Here is a 17,873-nt window from a genome sequence, read left to right as displayed (position 1 = left end):
TTGCAGATTCAGAACTTCAGCTGAAAGGGATTTACCATAGCAGATGTATCTAAGCACATCTTTTTATGCACAAGTACTTTTCATACCGACATCTCATCAAGCCAAAAATGTCTTTTCATTATGCGAAGGATTAAAAGGTGCATATACATGCAGCTCACAGAAACCTCACATGAAGTTTACTGTACTCCATGATGATTACTTTGATTCAATGGATTTATAATCCGTCTACTGCAGTGCAAGTGTCTGCATGAGTCTGAGTGCTATATGGGCAATTAAGACCAAGAAACTTGAAGATGATATGATAAACCGAGTACCTGTAAAGGCATGAAAAAATTGGGGCATGCAGAAACTTGTCTCCTTACCTCAAGAGTTTGCATTTTATTTAGGCAAGTTACAAGAATTTCACTTCTATTATTTATAAACTGTTTCTCTATCAATGATTTTCAAAATGATCACTATATTACAAGGAGTCCCTTAACGTACAAGTTTTGGATAGGCAACTGCTAAGAGTTCAAGGATTTGAGCTATTTCCAAAACCAGGAAAAATATACTAGGCTCACCTATTGTGAGTTTTAAAAGCCGGGAAGAGCAGTTCCAACAGTCTCCATTACACTTCACTGCCAAACAACAGGTATCCTTCTGTTTCTCCTTTCCACTCACGCTCAGCTCTGAAAGGCCCAAGTCTCTCAGAAATACCCACAGCCTTATTTACATTTGCTCTGACTCCACCACTGAAACCCTAAGGTTACTACACAGTGCATCCCATGTATTTTTTTTCCCCCCCAGTCCTCCCTCACAGAAGCCTAAAAAAAAGGATGCCTCCTCTACGCCTTTCAAATCTTTTAATTCTCAAGTCAAATTCATATTCCTTTTCAGGAAGTTTCCCATATTTCTAACTATGCCATTATCCTTAACTTATTATCCCAACTTTTCCTAACCTAGGTGTGTCTGTTGATCAACTTCAACTGAATTCGTCACCTTTTTCTGTATCTTCCAAGTCACAATAAACAAATCAACCATTTGTCACCAGGGTTCAATTTTCAAAGACTGAATTTCACTTAGATTTTGGACTATCAAGTCTAACATCCTGGTTTCATTGTACAACATAAACACTTAAAGCCTCATAAGCCAGTAATAGCAAAAAAAAAAAAAAAATCAAAAAACCAAAACCAGACCAAACAAACAAACAAAAAGAGTTAAAGTGAGAGCAGGACGACAAACAACACAGCTCAGACACGAAACTTTTTTTTATACAACCAGCTTAAGCACCATACCAAAAAGCCCAAATGAGACATTTGGTTTACTACCATTGCTGCATAAGCAGAGGTGAAACTAGTTAGTTTACAGCATGAATTTCTGTACAACTCTCAGTTACATCTTTGCAACACTGTCTTAAAGCATGAACAGTGACTGAGAGCATGTTATTGTTGGCGAGGTGCATAGGCCATTAATCCGTTCTGAATAAAAAAAAAAAAAGGCTAAGCCTTCTCTAAGAGCTTTTCAGTAACAAGATACTGTTGCTGAACTTCCCATTCAAGAGATTCTCCTCACAATAGCATTCCAGATCTAGAGGACTGATCTTAAGTGTTGCAAAAAAAAAGTGTATTACAGGATCTAAGAATAAATTTTTAGTTCTTCATTTGGAGTATTTTCTTAAGAAAAAGGTTTGAGAGCAGAAAAAAAAACACACAAAGATAAATAATAGTTACCATTTTTATCTGAAGCATACTACAACCACTCAACTTCCCTTGAAGACATGTTTTTTGACCCCTTTCTAGATCCTACAGCATTACTTAGGCATGATTTTCTATTACAAAAGCCACATGGGCCTCCCACTGTGTGCTGTACCAGGCAACAATCTGCTAACTCTACTTCCTGTAATAATTTCTCCTAGTTTTCCCATTGCAGATGCTAAGCTTATTGTTAAGTAGGAGGAGTCTTTAAAAATTACTTTCAAATTGCTCAAATGCCAAGTTTTAAGAAGAGGGTCACATCTACATTTACTAGTTTTGGTTGCTTAATTCCTGAGTTCTTTCAAAACAATCTAGTTCTGGAAACTGGCACTTTTAAATACCATCTGGTTTATGTCTTTTTTTTTTCATCCCTCCTTTTTCTTTTTAAGCTTGTTCCCTAATTGCTTCTACCAAGTCTTCAGTTTGAAGAGAGATCCTTTAATACCTCCTCCATAATGAAAGGTTCCAGTTCAGAACTTCTTCAAGCTCAAAAATTAACTTGGATACAAGAGGTAAGACAACAGCTTCTCTTTTGATAGAGCTTTATTTCTAGAGGATAGAAGGAGAGATCATCTATTAGCCCTATGCATTCTCCAGTGGACTTCTTGTTCACAGTGGGTTTCAAAAAGATTAATTTTATATCTCTTGCAAATTGTTCCTCAAACACCTTTCTTAGCTGAATGTATGTATGCATTTTTACCTTATGCTGCCAGAAATCTATGAAGCTTTGTATTTTGCTCTTGCAGACAAAACTTAACTTTTTAAAAATGGTGAAAATTGCTTTGTGTAACCACCTTTCACCCTGCTGTTTAACTATACTATGCCAGTTTATTTTTGGACTTACTATCTTTGATAGGTGCATGCATTCCCTCCAACACTCCCATATGGCATCTTCAAGTAGTTTCCATGCCACTTATAAGGATTTCTATTTTATAAATTGTCTTTAACATGGTTTTTAAGTTTAAAGTAATTTTATTTAAAAATAAAACCCCCAAAGCAGAGACTTTTCAGAGATGGAGGTAGATGATCCTGCAAGAAATGTAAATACATTTTATAGAATGACAGTAGCACTTTGAACCAGATCCTGCACACAATGGTAAGAAGCACATAGAAAACTGCTTCTCCCTCTTCTGGTTTGCAGACTAACTGCTCCATGGAACACTCACTAACTGTGTCCAGCAATTTAGTCTCCACATCAATCATTGCCTCAGCCACTGCTGCTGCCGCCATGCAGGCACCAGGCTGACCAGGGAGCAATACAATCAGGAGGTTAAAAGAGAATGAAAGGGCTCCAAAGAGAAAGGAGGGGAAGAGAACAACCACACAATAAAGCCAGCTTGTGTGCATTTAGACACCACATTGCTCATGAGGCTCCAGGACTTGGTGTAACATATATGATTTTTCATGAGCTGCTGTTTCTCTTCATTTTAAACCCGTGATTATAGAAAAAGGAAATAAGAATTCATATATTAGATATGAATTCAATAAGTAGGAGGCAAACAAATCTGTATTAAAAGATAATGAGAAAGCATGTGCTAACTGCTTAAAATTAGCTCTCAATAATTTGAAGCTAAAATTTGACTACTGAGATTGAACAAGCCACTGCAGAGCAAATACACCTGCTGAAAATTAGCTTAACAGAGCAGTGTGCATTCCTGTGTCTTGTTGCAAACATGTTCTATTTGTATTTCCTTGCATATTGCTTCTCTCATGAAATCTCTTTTTCCTCTGTTTAACCCAGAGGTATCTCCCCCTCTGCTTGTAGCCAAGTTCTCCTCTTTACTTCATACATTTCCAGTCCCATCAAACCATCACCCTTTGTCCCCAGGTTACAGAAGCATTAACACCTCCCTCCTTTGCCTCTATGGCAGGGGCACAAATCCATATGTGCCTTCCTTCACCTGCTGGGAAGGACTCCCCTTGATGCCTCAGATTTTAGCTTTTACATTTTTTGGATTCTGAACTGCTTCAGTGTATAGTTCTGAGCTTCATATTAGGGCACAGTACGCTCTCTTCAGAGAATAGGTAGACAAAACAATTCCTTCTCTATCTGAGGACCAAGGACAATTGACCCAAATTTCAGGCCTAAGAGCATTAAAAATCGTGGACTGAAGAGAGAAAAACAAGAAGAATGAGACTTCATGGGATAAATCTGAAATTGGGCAAAAACTCTTAAAAGTTCTGGTACATTTGCATATCAAAGTGTGAGACTCTGTGACTGGTCGTACATTTTGTGACCATTTTGGGTTCACCTGGGTTATTGCCCTGGCTGGGCTCCTGTGCTGCCCAAGGTGGATCTGTTGAGGCCTCCTAATAAATGCCTACTTTATTCTTTAGCTCCACCTAGCCTCTGTTTTAGGTCAGCCTTCACTCCTTCAGTAAGAGAGCTTATTATCCCCTAAAATGAAGCTCAGAACTACACAGTAAAGCAGTACAGAATCTCAAAAAGATAAAAGCTAAAACCTGAGGCATCACCCTGCTCCTGCCTCAGGATGAAACTGGTCTCACACCGCAGAACTGGGTTTCAGTACTGCCATCGGACTGTTACTGGTAAAACAATATTTTCCTGCTAACACTGTCCACACTAAGTTTAAATACCTTCTTCTCCAAATCATTGCAAAAGTAAAAGACTAGGGCATTTGTTATTGAGACAGCTTGCAATTGTTTAATGATTTATCCCAGAACAAACCGAACACAAATCAAAAGGAAGTAATAATAATAGCCCTCTGAGCAGCAGCTTAAGGGAAAAGACAGAAACACAGAGTTATACAAAAATGCATCTTTTCAATCTCCTGGCTTTTCAGATAGGAGGAAAAGACAGTTATTTTTTCTTATTTGTTTCTGTGTACTGCTAGGAAAAGAGAGAACAATAAAAGAAAGAATTTAGGATAGATTAAACTGGTCAATTCTGGTAGCTCTTGCAAAGCCAAACAGCTAAAAGACTCTGAACTTCGACAGGGCAGACAAGCGCAAGAGCTGATTCAAGCCTGCAACATGCTGAACACGCTGAGCAGAGAGGAGCACTACTCCAACCAGCTCATTCTGTATGCACAGCAAGCAAGTACAATGCAAAGGAGATGTGAGTCACACAAGAAAAACATAAAACAAAGGCAAAAGAGCTGGCAAGATAGAAAGGACAGCAATGTGGGAGAGTGAGCAACATCAGGCTGCCAAGAAGGTAAATCAGAAGTGTAGAATGTGACCTGAATAATACAATAAGTAGTAGGTATCCTTACAGGAAAAAAAGATAAAAAAGTGATTGTGAAAAATAAATCTTTCATATTCTCCATGTTCTTTTAAGCTCTTCTGCTATCCATATATTTACCTCCTGAAAGGATACACAACTTGCAATTTGGCTTAAAATATCCATGGAACTCCAACAACTCTCTTGCTAATGCAGATTCCCCAATTCACCTTTTGCATTTTGTTTGGGTTTATGCTTAATATTTTCATTGAAACTACCTGATAATATTTGGGAATACAAGTAGCAGAGCATGAAACAAGAATGATAAACTTTTAGTACCCTCACTGCTCTCCTAATCAAAGCCACAGCTCTGTGTGGTTGCACTTAAGCTTCCCAGTCAACCTGTGAGTCACATGCAGCCCATCAGTTTTCCTATTACTCTACTGCAAGGCCCAGCAGCCATTTAGATGGCTGGTACTGACCCATATCACAGTGGGATTCTTTATCCCATTGTCAGGTATCTGGCAATTTAATCAAAATGGAAAGAGGTATAGCCTGATAAAAAAGTAATCTGCACAAGTCAAAGGCAGTGCTGCAAAATTCAACATACATTTACGTGGTTCTGGAGAGCAAAACAAAGACTTTGCTGAAGAAGGAAATGTGTTAGAGAGGGCCTGAGCTGTTTAGGATAAGTAATTTCAGTTACTCCTTTCATTTAGGCAACTAAATTCTCAGTTCAGAGGAAATAATTCCAATGGGTGTTTTCAGGCTTTAAAAGCCTGACAAAAAGGCATAACCACTTTAACACAACTGAGCTGAAGCTTGTGACACAAGTCGGTCTTAAACCTTTACTTCATGTAAGTAAAGTGTTAAACAGTAAAAAATAAAGATGCACACAGGAATTAATTATTTGAGATCACATCTTCTGAATCTTTTCTGCTTGGCACTGTAAAGCCTTTATAATCAACTTTAAATAAATGCAAAGTTCTTTGCCTATGTATTTGCTGCTTTTTTTTTTTCTGGATTCTGTATTTGCCTACAGAAGCTTTGAATCTTGAACAATAAAATCTTATTGTATATAAGATACACTATATAATAAAATGTAATGTAATAAAATATAATAAAATAATATATGATAAAATATTTTTGTATATAATATATTGAGAGTTCAATCCAATAATTCAGGAGATAAAAGGCAAAACAGGTATGTTCTTTCATTACAAACTCTGGGAAGTTACCTCATGTTAATACATGAGAAAGTTTTACACTATCACTTAACTGTGAACAGTTTAATAACATTAGCACTGTAGATGGAAGTTAGAGCTCTGAAGAACACCATCTGCAATATGAATATGGAAACTATAAAAATGTTAGCTTTATGGATAAAAATAATTTGAAGAAATGGTTGACTCAACATACCCTGAAATAGAAAAGAATTTAGTAAGACAAATATGTGACTGTCTCTTATTTACTGAACTGCTACTCAAGTTCTAATTTACCTACTCAAGTTCTAATTTACCTACTAAAACCAATTTAATAAGAAAAAAAGTATTCTCCCAGTCACCAGAGAAACATACCATCCCATTCTTACAAGAAACGTACAAAGAAACATTTTTTATAATACATGCACAACGCCAACTTTCCACTGGACATCACAGAAGCATCACAGCCCATTTAAAAAGTTATTGCTGTAGTAAATTGTTTCTTCCAACAAACTAATGCAATGTCCACTGTGAAAAAAAATTGCCGCATATATCCTTCATATATTTAATAAATATATCTTCTGAGCCTGTTCCACGAATTCTCAAATTGAGGAACAAGGAACAGTTAAAATACTTACTTCAACACCTTTTCATGTTGCAGCATCTTCTCCATTGTAATCTTTCTTCACAATTTCCATAAATAAAAACCAAACCGTACACTTAGCTTCAAGAAGGATTCAAGGAACTACAGGCTGGTGAGTCTCATCTCCAACACTGGAAAGGTGATTGAGCTAACTCTCCTGCAGCAGTGGATGTTGTTTGCATTGACACCAGCAAGGACTTTGCCATGGTCTCCCACTGTGTTATTTGAGGCATGCTGGGGAGACATGGGTACTATACAAAATCCAACTGGTGGCTGATAACTTGTGGTGTCACTCAAGAACTGGCAGTGATGCCAATGGTGTTTAAAACTCTCTATTAATGACCTGGATGGTAGGACAGAGACTACCAGGTCAGAGTCTACCAGTCAGCAAGTTAAGGGGTAACCCCACACTGGAGAACTGTGTTGATGGGAAACTCATGAAGATCAACCATGGTAAGTGATTTATTGTAAGAGTGGTAGGACTGAGAAGCTCAGTGGACTACCTCTGAAAGTTTTCATAGCCAGATTGGACAGGGCTTTGAACAACCTGCTCTAGTGCAAGGTGTCCCTGACCATGGCAAGCGGATTGGAGCCAGATGATCTCTGATATCCCTTCCAATCCAAACCACTTTATGATTCCATGATTCTATGTAAAAGAAAAATCTCACTCCTGTGGTGAAGTAACACCACAAAGCCAGGCTGGGCATGCAATGGACACAGCTCTGCAGAAGTAGATCTGGGGCTCCTGGTGGACACTGCTGAATAACAGCCACCAAAATGTACCCTTGGGAAGTGAAGCAGGCTAATCAAGTATCAAGCTTTGCTGGCAGGAGCGACTAAGCAGGCTGGGGCAAGTGACTTCCCCTCACACCACCTGTCAGCACTGGTAAGACAGCACCTGGATTGATGTGTCTGATTTTGAGCTCACCAATAAAAGGCAGACCTTGGTACAGTGGGAGCCATCAGCAGAGAGCCACCAAGATGATGAAGGGGCTGGGACACAAGACACATAAAGAGTTGCCAAGTGAGGCTTGCTCTATCTGGGAACAAGGCAGCAACCAGACCTCATTACTCTATTCAATTTTCATTTGGGAGTAAATTGAAAAGTCACAACTTGACTCTTTTTAGATGCACACAGCAGTAAGACAGGAAGAAACCAACACAGTTTGGAAAACGGAACATTTCTAGAATATTTCTGCTAGCTGAAGAAAAAAGCTCTTTTTTCCATGAGGATGGCCAAACACTGCAAGAAGTTGCTCAGAGACCCTGTGGCACCACCATCCCTGGAGTTACTCAAAGTTTCTGGGCATAGCCTGAAACAACCTGCACTAATTAGACTGATTTTAAGCAGGGTTTTGAGCTACATGACTGACAGTGGTCCCTTCCTACACAATTCTATAATAAATCCAAATGACTTGTAGTAGAAAACAACATAAAATATTTCATTAAGTTACTCTTCTCATCAAAACCTTGTTAATTCAGCAACAGAAATGACCTAGCTTTAGCCTGACAGTGGTGTTTCTGGCATGAAAACAAAGGTTTTGCAGTTATAGAAGTTATTCACCACTTACATTGGGAACTTCTTGGAAAATAATGGTCCTACTTCTATCACTAAAAATTACAGTATAGTTAAAGGATGAAAACAACACCTGACAAATCTGTTAGGGATTTAGACTGCTGGAGCTGAAGGTGCTTAATTTACTATTTGGCGCTCTTATTAAAACACTTATTTAAAAATAAACTACCTATGTAGAACAGGAGCTCATACTACCTAGCACTTGAAATTTTTCATTACCTCCATATCTTTCACTTCCAGCAAGCATAAAAGGTTCATATGGAGAGCTTTAAATCCTAAACCATTTGTATTGGGGAAAAAAACCCCAAATTTTCAAATTGCATCATTTTGATCCTTCCTTGACCTTGCAAAACTGCAGTTATTTCTGCTCCCTTCCAGACTTCACTGTCACTTAAGGCTCACACTGCTTCTCCTCTTTCTTCTCTTCCTTGGAGAAGCTTCTCAAGCAAACAGCATCAGTTGCTATTCCTCCTATCCCCACATTCTTAGACAAAGCCTGTGTGCAAAGATACATGAAAATGAAGTCAAAAATAGCAAGTAGATACTTTTAAGTATGCAAATACACAAACACTGAGATACAAATGTATTTGCCACTTAAACAAAAGTCAGCTTACAAATCAAATGGAAATCTGTAAGTCAGCAAGTTCTTTACATTGATATCATTAGAATTTAGATTAGAAATAAAAAAAATATATTTTTTTATTAGTGCTTCTTTAAGTGCTTTATTTCACTGACTTCACTTTCAATTTAATTTATTTGCAGAAAGTAAGTGGTCTCAGAGATGCCAGCTCCTCCACACACATCCCCTGAAGGGACCATTTGCCTCCAGTATCAAAGAGCACCATGTGGCAAGACTTCTCACCAACATCAAGTTACTTCACAGAACGGGAAATATACTCTCGAGTCAATTATGAATATCATTGTTTGTTCCATCCTTTGGAAACTGAAGTTGCATCTGCTCATTGCTTCCCCCATCCCAACATTATTCTTCATATGGCATTCAAAGTTCATCCACTATTATGCCAGTATGTTTGTAATTTCCATTGAGTTTTTAAACCCTCAGAGCCACAGTCCACCCTGCATGACCCTGTCACTTTCACAACTGACATATAACTGTATTAGTACATAGAACTATACCACATTTACATCAAGCACTTTCTAACAAATTACCAATTAATAAAAAAAAAAAGGGGCTTAAGACATGAAGTTTAAACACTGTTTTTTCTAAGATGACTTTAAGCTGTGGGCCACACTCCAAATCTTTTTAGAAGTACACATAAGAGCACCTAAGTGTAAGCTTCACAACAGAATCAAAATCCTAATAGGTCCTATTGTTACAAGAAGCCATTTTATACCTTTTCAGTCAATACATATTGAGATCTCAAGCACTGATCCTGTAAGAGACCATAAGTAGTTCAAGAGTTATTGATTTTGCTACTCTAGCAATTTCTCTGAAAGAAGATTCATGCCATCTCTAACAAAATCCCAAAATACTTCTGTTAAGTTTTTCCCCTTAAAATAGTGGTTGTTTCAGGGCTGAGTAACTGTAACCTAGCAGCTGTCCAAACGAGACTCTTAATTCATGCAATTAACCTCCTACACAGTGTTTAAAACCTTGCTCAGCAATAATAGAGTTTTAAAGGGACTGAAAGTTACCTTCTGAAGCAACTGGGAACATTACAACATCATAGAAAATTGGGTTATAAATACTTTCAGAGAACAGGCAGCCAGTTGAATGCAATACTAAAAATATGAAAGAATACAAGCTTCCCCTTGCTCTAATTGGATCTCATTCTGCACAAACAGCAGCAGAGGCTTTACATTATATATAAGCTCAATTCACTGCCCTGGCTTCACCAAAATCTGGGAGGTTTCTAAGTAGGCAAGAGCTTTACTCTTGCTTTACTTAACTTCTAAGTAAGCAAGAGCTTTACTCTTGCTTACTTAGAAGTTAAGACATTGAAAACTGTCAACACACCTAAAGGGAGAAAACATTCAATTCAACCAGATTTTTACACTTTCCATTCAGCTTCTTTGTGATCACCAGAGCTGAGCTGGCAGAGATTTTTTTCTTCTCCACAAAGAGTTCTCAAAAAAAACCTCCACAAGCAAGCCTTACAATTTTATTCCTATTTTTGCCAATGGCTGGGTCTACAGATCTGATCTCTATCCATGTAATGGCGTTCCACAGCAACGTTTGTCGTTCACAAAGTAACCTTCCCCATTCTGCCTCAAACCAATACATACCCTAATGCTCTCTAAGGATTTAAGCAATCCCTTCTCAAGAGGATGCTAAATTAGGTAGCTGGTTAATAGAAATCTAAAAAGCATTGTAACATGAGAAAGTCAAAACAGCTGCTATGTCTTACAACACTGTACAGCCCTAGGGGATGCTTCCGACATTTCCACTCTTTTCTTCTCCCACAGGACTTCTCTGCCTGGCTCCTGCACAAAAAAGAGAATAGCTGCTGTGTTGTAAAGAAAACCATATTAGACAGCCTATTTTCCAGAGAGAAATAGCAGAAAAAGGCAAATTTGCCTGGATAAATAACTAAATTCTCCTCCAGACAACTAGAACTGCATTTCAGGTGATCATTTTCATAGCATGCACCTTCCTGACTCAAAACTTACTCTGTTCCAGTTATCCATAAATTATAATGATGGATGAATAAGAACTATCTGTTCCCATTTGAAATAGTGCTGACCACTCTTTCATCATTCCTGGCAATTAACAGTAAACATGAATTCTACTCATTTTTTGTAGGCAACCTGCTGAGATTTATAGCAGTATCTTCAAAAGTCTGAAGACAAAACTTGTCTTTGGGTGAAAGATTTTTCAGGGTTGTGACAACCTTGATGCAGAAAAGTTCTGGTACATCAATCATTTGTCTGCTATTCTGACAGAGGGAAAACTCACAGGTGACATATACAGGACAAAAAAAGGATAGTTGTAAGTTGTTGCCACAAGTTCTAGACAAGTTGTCTGTAAACAAATAGAAGAATAATACAGCATTACTATCTCAATCAATCTGGATCAAAACAGTCTAATTTTCCTCTAAAATACAGCAATTGACTTAAAATAGGAACATTAGGAAGAAAATGCTTAAAAGAAAAAATGGACAACTTTAGGCAAAATCTCCAATTACTCCCATAAGCCAAAAAAAACAATCTAGGAAAAAAAATATGATGTGACAAGGGCAGAACTCCCTGGAAAGCAATTCTGAGAGTTAACAAACAAAAGATTTATTATGAAGGGATTTCATTCTATTCAATGTTTGCATCAACAACTCGGATGCTGCAAACAAAACCACTTTTACTAAATGTGCCAATGATGAAAAGCTAGGAAGGAAAAAACTTAAATCAGTTTTGCAAATGAAAGAAATTGACAGAAGGGGAACAAAATCCACAAGGGATGAGCACAAAGCTCCTACAAAAAGACAATGGAAAATATAATAGTCTATAATAAAATGAATCATGTCTAAATCCCAAGTTGACAGTCAATGTCAGGCAACTGCAAAATGGTAAATATCAGTGGAGTTTACAACCGGAAGCACAACTTTCAGAATAAGCCAAGTAATCTTTTCTGGTCCATTTTGTACTACACTTAAGAGACAAAATATTGCACTCCCACTGAAACACCACTTTTCAAGAAAACAACTGACACAAACCCAAAGAGTAGGCCATTCTTTGTGTTCTTCCAATAAAGACAGAGTGAATTGGATTTGGTTACTATTTAAGCAGGGAAGCTTGAAAGAGGGCTTCCTAAGAAGCAAAATACCCAGAAGGCTACTGCAGAGAAAACGAGATCGATTTGTTCTCAGGTTCTCAAAAGACAGGAGATGCAATGGGCTTAAAATTGAAGTTAACAAGATTCACACTAGGCACTTGGGGAAGACAACACCACTTTTCAATTTTAAGGACAATGAAACCCTTGAGCAGATTACACTGGAGACAGGTAAGGAAGTAAAAAACCCACAGTCACTAGCAGGACCACAGGAAATTGTTTAGCCTTTGTTGTTCCTTACATTTATTTAAAAAACTATACAGAATTTACTGGCTCCAGCACTCATTTCTGTAGAAGATACTAAGGTACAATAAAGAATTTGCTTTTTTTTAGTTTAAATATTTGTGACTTTTTATTCTCTTCTCTCCACTACCTTCAGCATAGTCCTATTTTTTAATTAACACTCTTACATTTTTATGATGATCAGTTACCATGCCCGCAAAGATCAGAGTCTGTCTTATTTTTTATTTTAGCTAGAGCTTCAAAAACACACAATAGTCAAATAAAGGAATGCAAAAGAAGGAAAAGGTATTCTACTAATATTTTCTATTCAACTTTCCACATATCAGGACTCATGGGTTTACTGCTGAATTACACCTCCATAGAAAAATGTAACATATGGTAAGTTAAAAAGGACAAGGAAAAAAAGAGTATAATGGAGGTGAATTAATGAAAATCAATAGTTTTGAAGACTAAACTGCATTAACAATGAAGCTTATGGGGTTTACACAACTTGACTGATTTCACCATTTCATATTAGAAAATTAGACAAAACTTTCTATAGAGTGTTCTTTCAAGTGTGTAGTTTAAAATATTGCCTTCCTAGTTTAATCAAACTTCAAATAAACAATAATGCATAATTATTAATTATACTGCAGGCATTATCAGCAAGGGATAAGAAGTGCCTTGATCAGGACTACTCAGGTTGTCTCAACCCTTCCTCCATAGAGCAGAGAGGCAAAGCAAGCCCTACCTCACACCCCAAGGAGTACCTGGTAACCTAACAGAGGCAGGCAATCAGTTTGGACAACTTCTCTGCAATATTAGATGTGGAACTCCTCTAGTTTTAGACACAAAGTCTCAATTCACTACTCTAGTCTTTCCCGTGTTATCACTGAATTGAAGAACTGGCCCTCCAGAAGACAATTCAGCAGGTCTCAGACATGTCTGAGACCATTAAAAGGGCTGCCTGTGTTATTCTATTTCTCCCCACTGTCTGCAGAGGCAACCTAATGCCACTCAGACTTGACACCAACTCTTCCCTGGCATACCAGGTTAGACATCTCACAACATTTCTCTTCCCATTCTTTCCTCAAGCAGTGTTGGCTGAGATTCCACAGTGTCAGCTTCTTGGCACCTATGAAGGAAAGCCAGGTTCTAGGGGTGGAGCTGAACACAAGCATCACCAATTTCAATGGCTTCCACAGAGGGTGATGTAAACACATAAAAGACTGTTTCTTTAAAAATAAATGTTTTAATTAAAAAAAAAACACTATCCAGATATTATCTTTTGTAAAGGTGAAAGCTACACATTAGTATGGAAAACTAATAGCTTGCCTCCGCAGACACTTAAAACAGGTATTTTAGCCGAAAATATCACATCCTGAAAATGAAAACATATGCAAATGTTTGAAGAAATAAAGTCTACAGTTCTTGTCTTGGTTTGGTTGTTTTTAAAAGTAACATCATTCAAAAGAATTACTTTGTTTTCTAACAAAAGAGACAGTTCTACAACTTCACAGTAGCATTCAATATGTTACCAACTTTTCATACTTAAGCTGGGACAAGGCACACCATACCATTAAGTCCCACAGAGGTAAAAGTCCATGCTGGCACTTGGGCTTAAAGAAGTTCAGATTTCTGGAGCACAACATCAGTTTTTGCCCCATGTTCTGTCTTGGATCCTGAGACTTCAAAACTCCAACATTAGGAAGAGGAAAGTCTAAGACAAATTCTCTTCAAAACCCTAACGTGATTTAAACACACTGTTAATGAAAGAAAAACACTGAGGAGAGGTTGTGCTTCACAGGTCTTCCAGGACCTTTACCATGACCATCCACTCCTTATCAGCTACCCCTTCCCCCATGAATTCTAATTATAGTTTCTTCATTAAATCTTCTAAAGATCTGTGTTTCAAGGTAGGACTTAATCTAGCTTACACTCTTTTTAGCCCTCTAAGAAACAAATTTTCACTATCATACACTAAAAATCCTTTATTGCCTCCATGTAATAGAAGAGAGACTGCATATATAGGGATCTGAAAGAACAGGTTATGTTAACACCTGCTAGTGAAGAAACAAACAAAAAATCTGAAATTCACAGAACACCTTCACTGCATCAAATATATGGCACAGGAGATCAAACACCTTGGTAGCAGATCTGTAAAAGTTTGTCCTTCTGGCCACAAAGAAAATCCATTGTCAGGTATTTAATCAATTTCCTTACACCACAGCTGGAAGGCAGAAAAGTTGAGCTATTCAAGGAAGTCTAGTGTTTCAAATACACGCAGAAGTCTTAAAGTCTAAAATACTTTAAAATATTCAGTATGCTTTACGTTAGACTCGCATGCTCGTTTCTTGCCTATTTTAGGTATTCAGTCTCCTCAATTCTCCATTCAGACATTAGAAAAATACTTAGATGTATGCCTCTAATAGTACAGCAAAGTAGCTTGGGCTTGATTCCAATTTCACCAGGAGCAAAGACATTCACAGCAGAGATAATCCATACTTCAGGGTTATTTGATTGCTTTCAGAGTTCCTTGAGAAGCAGAAGTCAAGCTACATGGTTATAATGACAAAACAAAGGGAAAACTGCAAAGGTGTCTCCTAGCACAGGTTATAATACAAGAATGAACGAGTATTAGAACAATGCAATAAATTATTTACAGCGCTTTCCTCATTTATGTAAAGACAAATCTTTACACTGTACAATCTTACACTAGCTAAATAATCCACTAGTTAAACAAAATCAGTAAGCAAAAAAATTCAGAAAACAGTATTCACCTATAATAGTAAAGTATCACTACATGTCTTTTTTCAGTAAAAGTAATTACTAACTACGAACCAAATAACCACTGTGACTGGCTGTGTAGTTCAACTTGAAGTTTTAAACTTACCTAATACAAGAATGGTTTTCTGTAATAGTACTGATGCCAGTACTCTAATTTTATTGCCCGTTTGTAATCTTTGCAACTGAATTTAGCACTCAGCTGTTTACCCACTAATATTCTTCATGAGAGAGAAAAAGTGGATTTCATTGGCAGACTATGTATTTTCAGACATTTTTACAAATATTACTCTTACTCCTCCCCTCCCTTTTACATTGCAAGTTTCTTGAATACTCCTTAAAGCTCTACAGCTACCACCAAATTATTTTGTCCTTGAAGACATTCACAGCATTTCTCTTCCATCAGCAAATACATACACTTCATATTCAGCTAAAGGGAATTCATACAATTTTATGAAAAAAAATTTAACAGTATTTTGCAAGTACAGCCCAAGTCCAAAACCATCTACAATAAATTCAAATTATCCTGATTGCACTCTTTCCAAATGCACCTAGCTTTGCTGCATGGGAGAGCCTTTAATGTTCACATCAAATAACCTTCAAATTGTTCAACAACAACAATAATCAACTCTATTGTCTTGATGAATAAACCCTGTGAAAATGTGCCCATGAACGTCACGGAGTATACATGTTAAGTGACAAGATACAAACCACAATGTGGAAGTGATTCTACTTAAAATTTAAAGTTTGTGGACTCATGAAATCAAGATGGATACTGAAATGAAAAAAACGTAAGGTAGCTGCCAAACTATATAACTTTTAAAAAAGGTATTCTTCCTATATTTCCCTTAATATTTTACAGAGTTGAAGTTACAATTATTAAAGTGCAGTGGTTTAAGTGTGAATTCAGCTCACAACTCCTTAATACACCTGTCCAAAATCAATCAATCAAACAGAGACAGATTCTAATGCTAGCCTGAATAATCTGACTGAACGGTGAATAAACCGGAACAAAGACTAAAACTTAATGCATGACCAAGAGGTATCTCTTATCAAGGGAGATTGCCCATCTGACAATTATTCCATGTGTAGAACAGGGAAGACCTTTCACAAGATCAAACAAAACCACACTACAACATGCAGAGAGGAGCATGCACACAGAATTCCCTTTTCCACTGTCATCAGGTCACCAAAGGGACATTCACAGAGCGATTTTTGCCAGTACCGTGTCCCCTGCACAGAGCCTGCCACGCATGGTCTCCCGACTTTGAGCGGGCACGGAGAGCGAGCGGCTCGGACAGCACGGGAAGCACAGACCCTGCCTATGTGCCAACGCGAAACACGGGAGAAAGAGACTTTAAGGGCTTCTGGATACTTCCAACTCCGCTAGTTACAACATTCGCAGCTGCAACGATCCATCAGATTCTGCAGAGGCACTCTTCTTGCTGCAGAAGAGCGTAGTGATTTGTTAAAGACATAGTTTCTAAAGGACAAACAGGAGAAACTTGCGGGAGCACGAGCGGAGTTTCTCTCGCGCTAACCCGTACAAAGGCAGCTGCGTGCGCGCTGCATGGAATCAGCACGAATTTGAGGCAAAGCGAAAGCATCACCGGGAACGCACCGGGAAGGCGAGAACCCACAGCAGAACCTCCCCCGGAACACCAGCCTTGGCCCGCCGTTTGTTTCTTATTGAGGACGGCAGCGGACAATTCCCGCCCAGGGGCCGGGGAGCGGGACCTGCTGCCAGGGCGCCTTCCTAGGGCGCTGGGGAAGGCAGGCTCTGATTTGGAGCATCTGGAAAGCAGGCACTGACCTGAGGGTGCGGTTGCCGGCGCAGCCGCGGCGCTCCATGGCGGCGGGCACGCAGCTGGTGAGCTCGGTCCAGTCGGCGTGCAGCCCGCAGCTCCAGCCGGTGGAGAAGCGGGAGAAGAGCCAGGTGTCCTTGTCGCCGCCCGGGCGGTGGCAAGCGCACTTCTTCTGCCCGGCCCGGCAGTAGCAGGGCTGCTCCAGGTGGATGTTGCGCACCAGGTGCCTCCCGAAGGTGGTGCCGCCCGTCTTCTGGATGTGGAGGAAGACGATCACGTCGCGGCCCCGCATGTCGAACCGCACCCGCCGGCACAGCTCCCCCCGGGCGAACGGGAACTTGGCCGCCAGCCGCGGCATCGCCGCCGCCTCCTCCTCCTCCTCCCGCTCCTCCGGGCCCCCCTCGCGGCGGGCGGCGGAGGCCGGCGGGCGGCGGGGGCAGGCGGCGCCGGGGCAGGCGGGCGACACGTACTGGTAGACGATGAGCAGGAAGAGCAGCGCCAGCAGCGGCGGCAGCAGCCACCTGTTGAAGCGCTCGTCCATGGCGATGCGCGGGGGCAACGCGGCGCGGGATCAGGCGCTGCCGGCCGCTGCCGGGGCGGCCGCCCCGCTCGGATCCCGCAGCCGAGGGGCGCACGGCTCCCTTCCCGACGGCATGGTCCTGGCAGGCGAGCGACCGCGGCTCGCTCCGCTCAGCCCAGCGCGCCGTGCCGCTCTCCGCCCGAGGCGGCCATCCCGCGCCCGCTGCTGGGGCTGGGCGCCGAGCGCCGTGCCCGGACCGCGCTGCCCGGCGGCGGCCGCGCAGCTCCGCTCCCGAGCCCGCTCCGCCGCAACTCCAGCCCAAACACAGCGCCCGGCTCCCGGCGGGGCGCGCCCCGCCCCCGCCCGCCGGCCAATCGCGGCCGGGCCGGCAGCACAGCCAGCCAATGGGCGGGCCCAGCA

At 40.1% G+C, this 17,873-nt stretch overlaps 1 protein-coding gene across 1 annotated transcript in view; it reads right to left on the bottom strand.

Moving 5' to 3' along the window:
* HS6ST3 (heparan sulfate 6-O-sulfotransferase 3) overlaps positions 1-17,811 on the bottom strand; it is a 272,743-nt gene extending 254,932 nt beyond the window's left edge. Inside the window, exon 1 of the mRNA XM_030276246.4 lies at positions 16,942-17,811. Coding sequence (XP_030132106.4) covers positions 16,942-17,474 — 533 coding nt within the window. The 5' untranslated portion in view covers positions 17,475-17,811. The remainder of the gene's footprint in view (positions 1-16,941) is intronic.
* Positions 17,812-17,873: the final 62 nt, after the last annotated feature.

The sequence above is a fragment of the Taeniopygia guttata genome, chromosome 1 (assembly GCF_048771995.1).
Source record: "Taeniopygia guttata chromosome 1, bTaeGut7.mat, whole genome shotgun sequence".
Taxonomy (NCBI): Eukaryota; Metazoa; Chordata; class Aves; order Passeriformes; family Estrildidae; genus Taeniopygia; species Taeniopygia guttata.
Note: the sequence above shows the minus strand (reverse complement) of the source record. Positions and strands in the feature narration are given on the sequence as shown.